The sequence below is a fragment of the Antedon mediterranea genome, chromosome 1, assembly GCF_964355755.1.
Source record: "Antedon mediterranea chromosome 1, ecAntMedi1.1, whole genome shotgun sequence".
Lineage (NCBI taxonomy): Eukaryota > Metazoa > Echinodermata > Crinoidea > Comatulida > Antedonidae > Antedon > Antedon mediterranea.
In genome coordinates this window covers 24,242,590-24,255,347 of record NC_092670.1, presented here as the reverse complement: position 1 = coordinate 24,255,347, position 12,758 = coordinate 24,242,590, and the positions used below count along the sequence as shown (strand labels likewise).

General features: G+C 31.1%; 1 protein-coding gene across 2 annotated transcripts; it reads left to right on the top strand.

Moving 5' to 3' along the window:
- Positions 1-6,965: 6,965 nt before the first annotated feature.
- Positions 6,966-12,321, top strand: LOC140048455 (cyclic GMP-AMP synthase-like). Of its 2 annotated transcripts, XM_072093214.1 has the most exons (4): positions 6,966-7,035; positions 7,699-7,856; positions 8,829-9,874; positions 10,123-12,321. In XM_072093214.1, exons 3-4 carry the CDS (start codon positions 8,832-8,834, stop codon positions 10,130-10,132), a joined length of 1,053 nt encoding a protein of 350 aa, XP_071949315.1. In that variant the 5' UTR covers positions 6,966-7,035; positions 7,699-7,856; positions 8,829-8,831; the 3' UTR covers positions 10,133-12,321. The 2 variants fall into 2 exon arrangements, with proteins under 2 accessions (XP_071949315.1, XP_071949316.1); XM_072093215.1 differs by lacking the exon at positions 6,966-7,035 and having other exon boundaries at positions 7,430-7,856.
- The last annotated feature ends 437 nt before the right edge of the window (positions 12,322-12,758 follow it).

The window sequence follows — 12,758 nt, the reverse complement described above, 5'->3', positions numbered from 1 at the left end:
TAGCAATTCACACTTTCTCGAAAATTAATTCTATTATATTACATCGTCAAATTCCAGTAAAGCCTACATCATTTAAAACAACTGGGTATATATAGAAATCTTTAAAAGACATGATTTTGTTATCGCAAACTGAAGTATGATCTTGTGCAATGTTCCTTGACATTTTGGAATGTGATACTTTGCAAGTTTCCCGATTTTGATCAACGTTACCGTTAATATCTTTTAAAATGTTATGAAAAAGCTGACGAAAATACTAGAACCAAGTACACTGGTACAGCACGTTATAGTCTTCAGTCTGTATTCTCTAGAGATGTGAAGGGCATCCAACAATGGATAGAAACACTATTTGGCTCAGTGGCGTCTGTGAGCAATGAGGAAAATGTGAAGTATGCATGACTCTCTTCTGAAGATGTACCAGATAAGATTTTTCCTTCCTGTGTAAATTGTATTGACTGGACCTTCTCACCTAACTTTAGGTGGTTGTGTCAGAGTTATCCTCCAATATAATTGTTAATTTCCATGTCAATGTCTCTCTCGACACAATATTTTGGGTCCTTTCCAGGAGTCCAGAAAACACAAAGAGACTGAAGACCGTAACATGCTGCACCAGTGTTCTTGGTTAAAACATTGGTTAAAAGATATTAATGGTAACCTTGATCAAAATGGGGAAAACTTACAACCACCTTCAACCATGCCAAGATACATGGAACATACTTTAAACTGCGATATGAAAACATAGAGATACCCAGTTCTTTCAAACGTATGTGGAAGATGTGGAACTGCAGCTAATATGAAAATCTAAAAAATTGACATATTAATGAGTTTGAATAAACTAACTGTTTTCTTTAAATCAAGATGAAGTAAAATGTAATTGTCCTGTAATATTACAATACCATAACAGTTTTGTTTAGAAAACTATCTCATTTGCATTTGCAAACAAGATGAACAATTATAACCTTAGAATATCTTATCAGTTGCAAATAAAAGATATAATTGAAATTGAAATTGAAATTGAAATTGAAATATATATTTATACTGGGTAACCTCTTCAGTCAAAGACTGGTCTCCCAGAGGGCCCAGTTGGTGATCAGTGGCTGTGATGTACTAATACACCGGGGTAACCCCCTACTCGTCTCGAAAGATGTACTAGGTTCAAGTTGTGTACACTGGACCTACGGTTTATAGTCCTTATCCGAGAAGACTCGTTCTACCACCAGAACCATGGAGTGAGTGAGCCTCGAACCCCTGCCGATGTTATGGCTACGTGATTACGGTTCCACTGTCTTAACCGCTCGGCCACTCACCCACGATTACATGGTAATCTAAACAATTTCTATGATTACTATAGACAATTGAATGTTTAGAATGTAAATTATAAAAAACAATTTACAACACAGAAGCTGGATATGTTTATTTATTATCCTCATATTTAAATTTCATTTATTTTAATTAATAATAAATCAAATAATGTATAGCTTCCAAAAAGTCATGCATTTTGTTATTTCGTACCCCAAAACAAATACTAAACGGTGAATTTTTTTCTATAGGTTTAATAAGTTAAAAACCACATAAATCTATTGGTAATAACATTTTGATAATTTTTTAATATATAGCAATTAAACAGTTTATATTATTGGTTCCTAGAAATGCAAAATATGTAGACTAAATTCAAAGTTATTACCAAAAATGTTACCCCTTACCCCATAATTTTTAATAATTACAAATTACTATTACGGTCACAATTCCTAATATTATTACACATGTTTATTTGTTTTTAATCTTTAACTTCAATTTCTTGTCCATTGTCTTTATAGGTTTAAAAAAAAAGTTAGATTTGGTGTATTTTTGCGTTAAATATTGAAACTTTATTAATGTTAAATTTGGACAAAATTGCATTTCTTTAAATGTTCAATGACCATTTGACCTACAATGATGTCAATATATGTTACGTTTTATTTTTTCAACATGAATATAACAATTAGGCAACCTACGCAGTACATATTAATACCAAAAATATGCAAATGTGATCACTAAATACAAAGTTATTAGGAAAAATGTAACCCCTTACCCTATAATTGTTAATAATAATACTATTAACAGACAGAATGTCCTCATAAATTCACAGAATATTTGATTGTTAAATTCAATTTTCTTATTTATTGTGTCTATAGGTTTAAGAAAACATTAGTTTGCATAAGATATCTTGTATTTTTGTGTTTAAAATTGAAATTTATAAGCTAATTTAGAAGAAATTGCATTTTTGATTTAAGGTTATTGACCTTTGACCTCTAAAAGACATCAATAGATTTTCGATTCATTTTTTAAAAGCATATTACAATAAAGAAATCCATACACTACATACTGATAACAAGAAAATGTAAATCTGTTCACTAAATCTTAAGTTATTTGCAAAAACGTTACCCCCTACCCCATTATTGTCAAAGATAACTAATGAGGAACAAGTTTCTTTATAATGCACAGCATATTCAATTCAGAAAAAATGTTAAATTCAATTTTCTTATTTATTGTGTCTATAGGTTTAAGAAAATATTAGTTTGCATAAGATTTCCTGTATTTTTGTGTTTAAAATTGAAATTTATAAGCTAATTTAGAAGAAATTGCATTTTTTATTAAAGGTCAGTGACCTTTTGACCTCTAAAGATGTCAACAAATGCGGGATTCATTTTTAAAAAGTATATTACAATTAGGCAATCTATACACTACATACTGATAGCAAGAAAATGCAAATCTGTTAACTAAATTGTAAGTTATTCGCAAAAATGTTACCCCCTACCCCATAATTGTAAACGATTACAAATTACTAAAAACAACAAATTTATTCATAATACACAGCATATTCATATTTTGTTAATCTTTAACTTCAATTTTCTTGTTTATTGGGTCTATATGTTCATGAAAACATCAGTTTGCATAACATCTATTGTATTTTTTTTGTTAAAAACTGAAAGTTATAAGGTAATATTAGACAAAAAATCATTTTTTACTAAAGTTCAATGACCTTCTGATCTCTAATGGCGTCAATAATTGTTGGATTTACTTAGAAAAAAATATATTACACTTAAACAGTCTATACACTACATATTGATACCAAGACAATGCAAATCTGTTCATTAAATCCCGAGTTATTAGCAAAAGTGTTACCCCCTACCCCAAAATTTTGTGGTGCATATTTTCCGTAGGCGGTGTTATATAATCCTAAAAAATTACTATTAAGCTGTACAATTGGCATTGCTATCATGGATTTCTGAAAAGTAGACATATTAAGCTTTCCAAAAATGTATGGTAGCATTTGCCACCAATTTGATACTGCTTTCGCAAAAAACTGGACCTGGCCCATGGACTAAAAGGCAGAACTAGTTTGCATAACAATCATATAATTTATTTAAACATTAAGTTGTTTTGTAAACATGGGTCTAAATATTCAATTAATTGTTAAACCTTTATTATTATTATTAGTATTTTTATTTTATAACGGAAACGCATTCACAATATAATTGTGTTCTTCCAGGAAATATAATGCAAAATCATAACTATCAAAATGATTAATAAAAGGAATAGATTAAATAACTATTTAACTCATTTAAAACTTAACTGAAATACAAATACGGATACAAAACGGATATTGATACATTTTTTTGGTGGAACCGTTCTTTTATATAAATACAGTAAAATGAGATAAATGTATTGACTTTGTAATCGTAAGAGACAATAATTTCGTCTATTCGGGACCAGTGACTAAACAGGCAAAAGCATATCTTACCAACCAACAATAACTAAATATATTCATTTCACAATCTCTCGTCGACTCACTTTAACATACCATTGTGCTTTAATAGGTTATTTATACAATTATTATTTTGTAGAAACTTAAAGGACAACAACTTACAGAATTACAGAGATAAAACCTTTGAAGAACTGAAGAACTTACAAGAACTGTAAGTATTGAAAGGATTTTAATACCCATATATGAGGCAGGTAAGATGTACAAAATAACATTACTTTACAACTATGTTTTGTTTTCGTTAATTCTCTTAGATATTCAGATTTGTTTAGTCTATGTTGTCTTGTGGGTGACATTGATGTCTGCGAACCAACAGATGCGTTTGCTTCCTGTGCAGACTTACTAAAACGAGAAGTGTTAAGAGTATTGATATTAGTTATTGGTGTTTCATCTGTCATTGGTAATGGAATTGTTATTTTATCAAGAAGGTTTAATTACAAGGACAAAAATGAAAATGATTTTAATAAGGTGCAAACCATGCTCATTACTAATCTGGCTGTGTCTGACTTGCTGATGGCAGTTTATCTGATCATAATAGCGAGTGCAGATATACATTATAGAGGACGGTATGCAAAAGTTGCAAGATATTGGAAAAGCAGTTTTTTTTGTAGCTTTGCCGGTGCTATTTCTACTCTCTCCGGCCAATGTTCTGTAACTACATTGATGATATTGAGCATCGACCGTGCAGTTAACATCGTGAACCCTTTCACTACAAAACGGCTAAACAGTACAAAATGTAAAATTATTATTGGTATTAGTTGGTTAGTTTGGGTTGTTCTCAGTTTTCTTCCACTTGTAAACAGATTAGACTTTATTAATTTATCGTATTTTGGAGAAAAATACTATGGGAAACAGAGCGTTTGCCTTGCACTGCCACTAACAAGAAGTCGGTGGCCAGGCTGGGAGTATGCTATTGCCATTTTTATTGGATTCAATGGCTTAGGTTTTATCGTGATCGCAACGAGTTATGTCGCAATTTTCTTCTCTGTTAAGAGATCAGGAGCTACTGTCAACAAAATAAAAAGACGAAAGGATCTAACAAGAAGGGCTTGGAAATTAGGTATAATAGTTTTCACCGATTTCTGCTGTTGGTTCCCTGTCATACTGATATGGATTTGTTCAGAGACGGAAATGTGGGAAATTCCAGAGGAAATATATGTCTGGGCGGCAACATTCATAATTCCTATCAACTCGTGCATTAATCCATATCTGTACACTATCGTACATATGTGTACTTGCAATTCCCGCAAAACAAACTTTCAGCAAGAAATTAAGATGACAACATTTTGATATAGAACTGTTTTTAATTAAATCATCATTGTACACAAATACCTTTTTGTCAACAGAAGTATTTTTATCTGTTTCTCTAACTTTTACTAGAGCTTATCACTATATGTTATACACACTTTTATTAATTGATTTTAATTCCTAATATTATTGAAAATATTAAACATATTTTAGTTTTCTAATTTAGAATGTAAAATGAAGAATTCAATAAATAATGCATTACTATCTTTTAAAAAATAATTTAGATGACAGGAATCAATTCCATAAAATAATAAGAACTGATTTTATAAAAAAGAATCTTGACTTAATTAAAAAGATTGATAATGGAAAACTTCTTTAAAGAAAAACAGAACTCCTGTAAGAATGTTTAATTTTGCAATCAACTGTTGGGAAAGATATGTAGACATACTGTAATAGTTTCTCATGAGATGTTGTATAAATTTTTTTTCAACGTAGTAATTTTTTTAAAGAGAGAAATTAGGACCATGTTCGATCGTGGTAAAACATGAAATCAAGACGATCTCATAGTAAAAAATCACAATCACAATGAGTTATTAATATATCTCGCTGGCCTGTGTATTTGAAAATAAATGCCGGCCTAGACTTTGAGTCTAGTCACAACGTAGTTTATCAATCAATATTGTCGTTACATTCCACAAACACTGTATTTTTTCACCGTATTTAAATCAATTATATTCATATTTGTTGTTTATATTCAAGTTTGCAAGTAAATATCCTTATTTGTATTTATGTTATGATTTCTCTCATAAATGAATAACTACAGTAATTCATCGATAAAGTTTGGTGGATTTTAGAAGCGTATACTATTATTAGACGAAATAATAGATTAAAATAAATAAGTTTTCTAAATTGTTCAGTAATATTTATTTAATTAATTACCCAGATTTATGTATGCATTTTTAATGAATTTGGGTACTAAATATAAAATAATGATAAAAAAAAAAGATGAAAGGAGAAATGGGAAAAAAGATATGAACAAATGGAAATAAATTAGAAAAGGGAAAGAAGGTAAAAATGGGAGCAAGCGGAAACACTTTTGATAAATATTTATGTTAAATCTGTATAGGCCTGTTTAGTAACGTAGGCCTACTCAATCTTGGATCTATCGCTGGCATACAATTTCATAAAAACAAGGTTGAAACACGTTGTGTACTGTATTGTTATAGTTAAGTAGTGCTGTATATTATAAAGATTTTTAAATTAAATTTGTTGTTATAAAATACTCAAGATAAACAGTTGTATTGTAAATGCGTTATTTTTCTGTTGAAAAAAAAGAAACATTTAAATAAATCGTTTATTACTGTTACTCATGCGTATTTTGTATATTTGTAATACATGTAAAAAAATGAATGCAGTAAATTTGCAGTCATTAAAAACAATAATTTGATTTAATAAAATAGTTCTATCTTACAAAGACTTTCTTATAAAAGAAAAATAAATATTCCAGTGTTAGTCTTTACTAAACTTATTTGTAAAAAAACGTCGCACCTTATAGGCCTACTTGGTGGTAGCATGGTATTTATAATTAATTGAGTTATAATACAATCATCCTACACAAAATCAAGTGACTATTAAAGGCATTAGAAATAGTTTATACGAAGACATGGATTCCCTTTTTATCATTTATTCTATTGTGTTTTAGTGTTTTTTAATTGTTGTTTATCATGTAAAAATCTGTTGCAATTCAGTTTTACTGTTTTACCATTATAAATCATACAGTATGTGACAATTCAGTAAAATCGGTGGACCATATCCACGTTAGTAATGTATAATCAAGAACACTCATGAGGGCGACAAACCAAGCAAGACTGGGAATTTCCGTTTTCCATTTGTAATTTTTCCGCTTCCGCTATACGTACAGAATAATATGATCGTCTGTATTTGTTCACAGTAATCCTAATTCAAGTTACTGACGCTATTGTTGTGTAAGTATAATTATAATTTAAAGCAATTTAGTACACCCATCATAATAGAATATAATAGTGATATAGTTTGAACTCGCGTAGGTAACATGGAGTTGGAATAGCCTACAGTAAGCATGTGATATTATTAAAGTAGGCCTGTTGTAAACAGTTGGGTTTTTATAGGTGACACTAACTACCAACTGATTCATTTCAAATGTGGCTACCGGGAGACAATGTCATTATTGTGTCAGCCGTGTGTTTAATTTATTATTTATAAATCGGCACGGTTAACCGTTCAATAATGTAAAAAAATAATTATATAAAAAAAACAGACAGTAGGCCCACTAATATTAAATATATAAACCAAAGGCCTAAGCACGTTTGAAATTTGACTTGCCGAGGATAGAAAGATGAATTCTACATGCAGTCAGACGACGAAGTGTCTAGATTTCTACAGAAGTATTACAGGAATATTTGTTAATACATGATATCATGTGCTTCACATTTCACCCCCGTGTATATGTATGATAATCTAACATTTACCTAACCTTACATGATAAAGGCACCACGTTAGAAATGATGTGCAGCACTGACACTCGGATACCTCGACTGGAAATACAGGCCTATATACTCCTTTATATTGTTGACTCTGTCTTATTATGTATAAATATATTTATATTACAGTCAACGCAAGAAGTATACTCTTGGACCTTCTAATTATTCGTCTATATACAACCTACAACCTACATATCATGCATCTGGTCAAGTGAAGGTCACATTTCATCCAACCTCAAGCTCTCAAGACAAGAAGCATACCTCTAATCTCAAACAGTTTTAACAGAGTACGTCAAAACTTCATTTATCATGTTAGAATCACCGACATTAAATGAAGGGGACACTCTAATATTTTACTTAACTATTATAAAAGTAACCCTACCAACTTAATATTCAGAACTATTTATGTTTAAATCGGATTTGTAGTTTTCGAGTAAACAGGATTTTAAAGTTGTTTTCCAGACTTTTGAAAATCGCTATCTTGTGCTCATGGCAGCAGCTTATTTGTGACGTCAAATACGGCCGACGAAAATGTTAAGATTCGCGGTTGCATTCGGCGCTTCTATTGGCTAAGCGAATCCGCTAATAATATGATTGGCTAATAACGCGACATGCGGTCATGCATGCATGATCGATCTTTTCTTCTGCAAGCCAATTCGTAAATCTCTCATCTATTGTTAATCTATTGTTACTTTTATTGCTAAAATAATTCAAACGGGATTTGGTAGGGGAATTAACTGGCAAACCTTTCAAACGGAGGCTGTTGGTTGACGATGCAGTGCCATACTTTATTTTCGTTCAACCATGGAGTAACTTTACTCCATGGTTCAACACGAGTTCCAGGCCTAGTAGTAGTTGTAGTAGTAGTAGTAGTGTAGCAGCGGTACGTACCGCAGCGACAACAAGGACAACAAAGAGAAGAATTTCGTCTTTTTTCCTCATCAGCACGACGCAAAACTAACTCTTTTTCTGTATATTCTGGTTCTAAATTTTCTGCATTATAAAAACTTCAAGCCATATTCCGAAAATATTAGGTATTTTAGGCTATTTAATTTATTTTATTTATGGTTATCCTATCCCGCACTTCCGTATTCCGTAGTTCATTGATTAGAACATACTTACTCTTTAAATCATAATTCTGATAAGGTGTCCTTCTAAATTATCATTTTATGTTGAAAAATTATGTGTTTTATGTTAGAAAATTGAATTTCTAGATGCAAATCAATCATAGTATTTACCATACTATTTACCTCTTTTAGAAAATGCCTGAATCTAACCTGTTGAAGGAGCTAAGAAGTTATCTTAAAACTGATGTCACTTTCACTAAACTTGAACAAACACAGGCTAAAAAGGCCGTTCAAAAGATTCGAGAATACTTTCATAAATTCGAACACTCCTCACCATTTAACTTCAAGCAGATCTACCATCAAGGTAGTTCTTACGAAGGTCTAAAGGTCATAGCAGCTGATGAATTTGACCTTTTGATTCCCCTTAACCTAAAATCTACCGATTGGAAAATTACCAGACCAACAGAAAATGATTTAGACAGTTACTTTTGGATTGAGAAGTCACAGAAGTCAAAGAAGTCAGAAAAGTCAGAAAATTCAAATGAAAAATACCAAACTTTTGATAATCTAGGACTGATAGAGCAAGAAAGATTGATACCGGCTAAAGTGCGTCAGAGCATGCAGTCGACTGTGCAGAAAGCTGTGAATAGTATGAAAGACCTTGGAATGATAATAAACCTGGCAGGTTCTGGTCCAGCTATAAAACTAAATGTTGAGTATGACGACAAAGTGTTGTCTATTGATATCGTTCCAGGCTTAACACTAAACGGCAGACAGTTTGTTGCAAAAAGTCCCAGACATTTCCGCGATAACAAGGAATACGATCAACTATGGAGGGAGAGCTTCTCAGAGAAAGAAAAAGATAGAATAAAAACTATGGACAAAATGAATGATTGCCGTAGAGACTGTTTAAAAATTCTGAAGACAATTCAGAGAAAAAGAGGATCCTCCCAGCTGGGATCACTGTCGTCTTATCACCTGAAAACATGCATGCTACATTTGTCCAATCGTGACTTATCGTGGAAGCCAGACAAATTGGCAGATAGGTTCAAGGATTTAGTTAAGTTGCTGATAGATTTTCTTAGTAAACACAACATACCAAACTTCTACTGCACATCAGTGAATCTAATTATTGATAGGAAAAAGTATGACACAAAATCACTGGATTGCATTGTGAGATGGCTGAACAATGCTACACGTGATGATGGGCAGATTATCAGTGTTTTACTTCAAGAAAGGTAATAGAACAATGGTCTAATATTATATCGCAAATAGCATTAGTGATGCCTGATGGGATAGAATTGGAAGCAATGGCGCCATCACAAGTATTATAAAGTTTGTATTATACGTTGGCGCTATTGCTCGAAAACTCTTCCCATCATACATTGTGCAGTGACGTGCCTCGCGAAATCAAACTATTTGCCATCAACCTTATGAGCAATAGAATTTGTATATTAATTAAAAAAATGTATTTGTTATTATTCAGAAAATCGTGAAATATTCAAGACCAAGTAATATAAAACATAATGAACTGAAATGCTACAACAGAAAATGAAGAAAAGTTTTAAAGAGTTGATCAACAGAGATTTACATTTGGGAGTAAATATAACGAGGCAATGTGATAAAACCTTTAAGGAAGAAAACTACCAGCTTCGAAGTTAAGTCCTTCAACTGAAACACGAGGAAAATGATTAATCAAGCGTAATAAAAATAAAGAAACTCTTCAATAGGTCTAAAAAATGGATTTTGTAAGTTTAGAAGGATGCGGAGGTTGAGGAAATAAAAGTAAATATAGTTACTGTAATTAATTAATTTAATTATATTTAAAGACCAGTCTGAGTGCGTGCTTGTGTTTTACAATTTAAACGTTTTAAATAAATAACTTTCAAATTCGAGTAAAAACAATTACAATTAAGAGACAATTAGGCCTAATTTTTAATTAATTATTTTAAATATATGCCTAATAATCACATTATTTGTAAATATTTAAAATATATTGTAGAATTGACCACTTGAAAGTGTTTGCAATAAGGATAGTTATTCAATGGATATAAAACACAATCAGTGTATTTTCACGGGAAAAACACAAATGTGCGATACAATATTAAATCGGGACTAATTAGAATAAAAGAAAAGAAAAAAAAAGAATTAAAACTTTGTCAGCCACGATAAAGATATCAATATGCGGTTGCAATGGACAATTTAACAGAAAGGATAATGTATACATGTTGTGGTCCAATGAAAAGAGTGTTTTAAATATTTGTCTTGCATATTGTATGACCGGTGTCTTGAACATGCATTGTGATTGCAAAATAGCTCTCTCGGTTGAAGTTGTTATCGCATAATTATAAGACGATGCAATTCTCTCTTGATTGTAAACTGAATGCTTAAACATTGACGCACGCTGTCATTTGGCGTCGAAGTAAAGCTTCTATATCTACTACCTGGTTGTTAATGCATAATTCTATAAGACGACGCTGTTCTGTCTTGGTTTTAAACTGAATGCTTAAACATTGACGCGCCTTGTCATTTATAATGATTTTTGTTTTTTTTTCTAAAGAATTATCGAACAAATGCTATGTCCATAACCTGTTGAATGCTTTAACAATAAGACGCGCACTGTCCTTGATAGGGGTCTTGAAGATTAGTTTTTCATAAATGTTTAATGTCATTATATACATCGAACGAATGCTATTGTTTAAACGACATTCACAAGTTAGGTATTATAACCTGTCCACTACCTGTTAATAATGCATAATCAAAAATGCTGCGCGCCTTTTGGCAGATTAACGCCGTATCGGTATTGAAGATGCATTATGTTTGCCATCGTCATCGCTTGCATCGTATGGACCTTGGTATCAAGCCTAACCAATCATTCCACTCACCCTCCTTAGCTACAAGATTATCATGAGTGAAATGGGAAAGGCAGTGGATGTAATAAATTACCATTCCCTAACATGTACAGTAACATCTACATGAACATTCTAGAATGTGTTTAGATTTAAGAAACTATCTATAATTAATATAAGAACAATCAGGAATAGTATGCTTTTAATAGAAACTTTAATCCAAGGAATGATCTAGAAGGTTACGAACATATTGTATGTTACGTTTAGCACATCATTTTACAATCTGGATCCTACACTGATTGGTCGCATTCCACAGCAATCGTTTTAAGGCACATCGACGGAAATGTAGTAATATTAGGAAAAAAACAGGTTGTAGGTTATTGAGTTAAAGTCCCTTGAATTGACAGTACAAATTAAGGGGGAAATAAAGTTGACAATATTGGTGTGTAAAAATAGGGGTCAGACTTAAAGTTCTTTAATTCATTTGATCTCCATCCACACACATGTTTCTTTTAATCTAATTTATATTAATCTATTAGAATGTACAACTGTATTATATGAGTAAATGTGTGTGAAAAATATAATAAACAAACAAACAAAGTGGAGTAACATGTAAGCATATTACCAATGAAAACTGTAATTCATTAGACAATGCCAGAGAAATTAGTATCCTAAATAATTATGAAGATCCAACCAAATGAATATAACTTATTTTGGTCTTGTTTGTGTTGTTTTGTGATGGGAAAATAATTGTTTCCCCGTAATAGAAATTAAAATAACCACTTGGTGAATTATAAGTGTCCCCTTAATAGGGGTTTTTACTTTAAATCCAATGTCATGTCAAAAAAATTATACTTAAGTTAAATATACACTTGTTTTTAACTGTTTTATTTATTATTTTATTTTAAAATTTATTAAGTGTTATGTAGTTTTAGCTTTGTATAGATGTTATAGATGTAAAGCAGATTCATATGTAAAATAGTTGTTCCGTAATATATGTCTTTTATCCTGAATATGTTTTTAAATAAATACAAAATTAAATAAACAATTTAATCTAGTTTTATGTTCTTACTAACTCCACAATTACTGATAAGATTAATGAATCAAGCAAAGGTATGATGCCAACTGGCAGTAGTGTTTTAGTAGTATTTTTTGATAATTGATTGATTCTACTTATAATAATATAATTTTCCGAATATTTAAATAAAATATAATGTACAGTATAATTGTCACATGTATTGTTAAATGAAGAAACAAATTAATTGGAATCGAG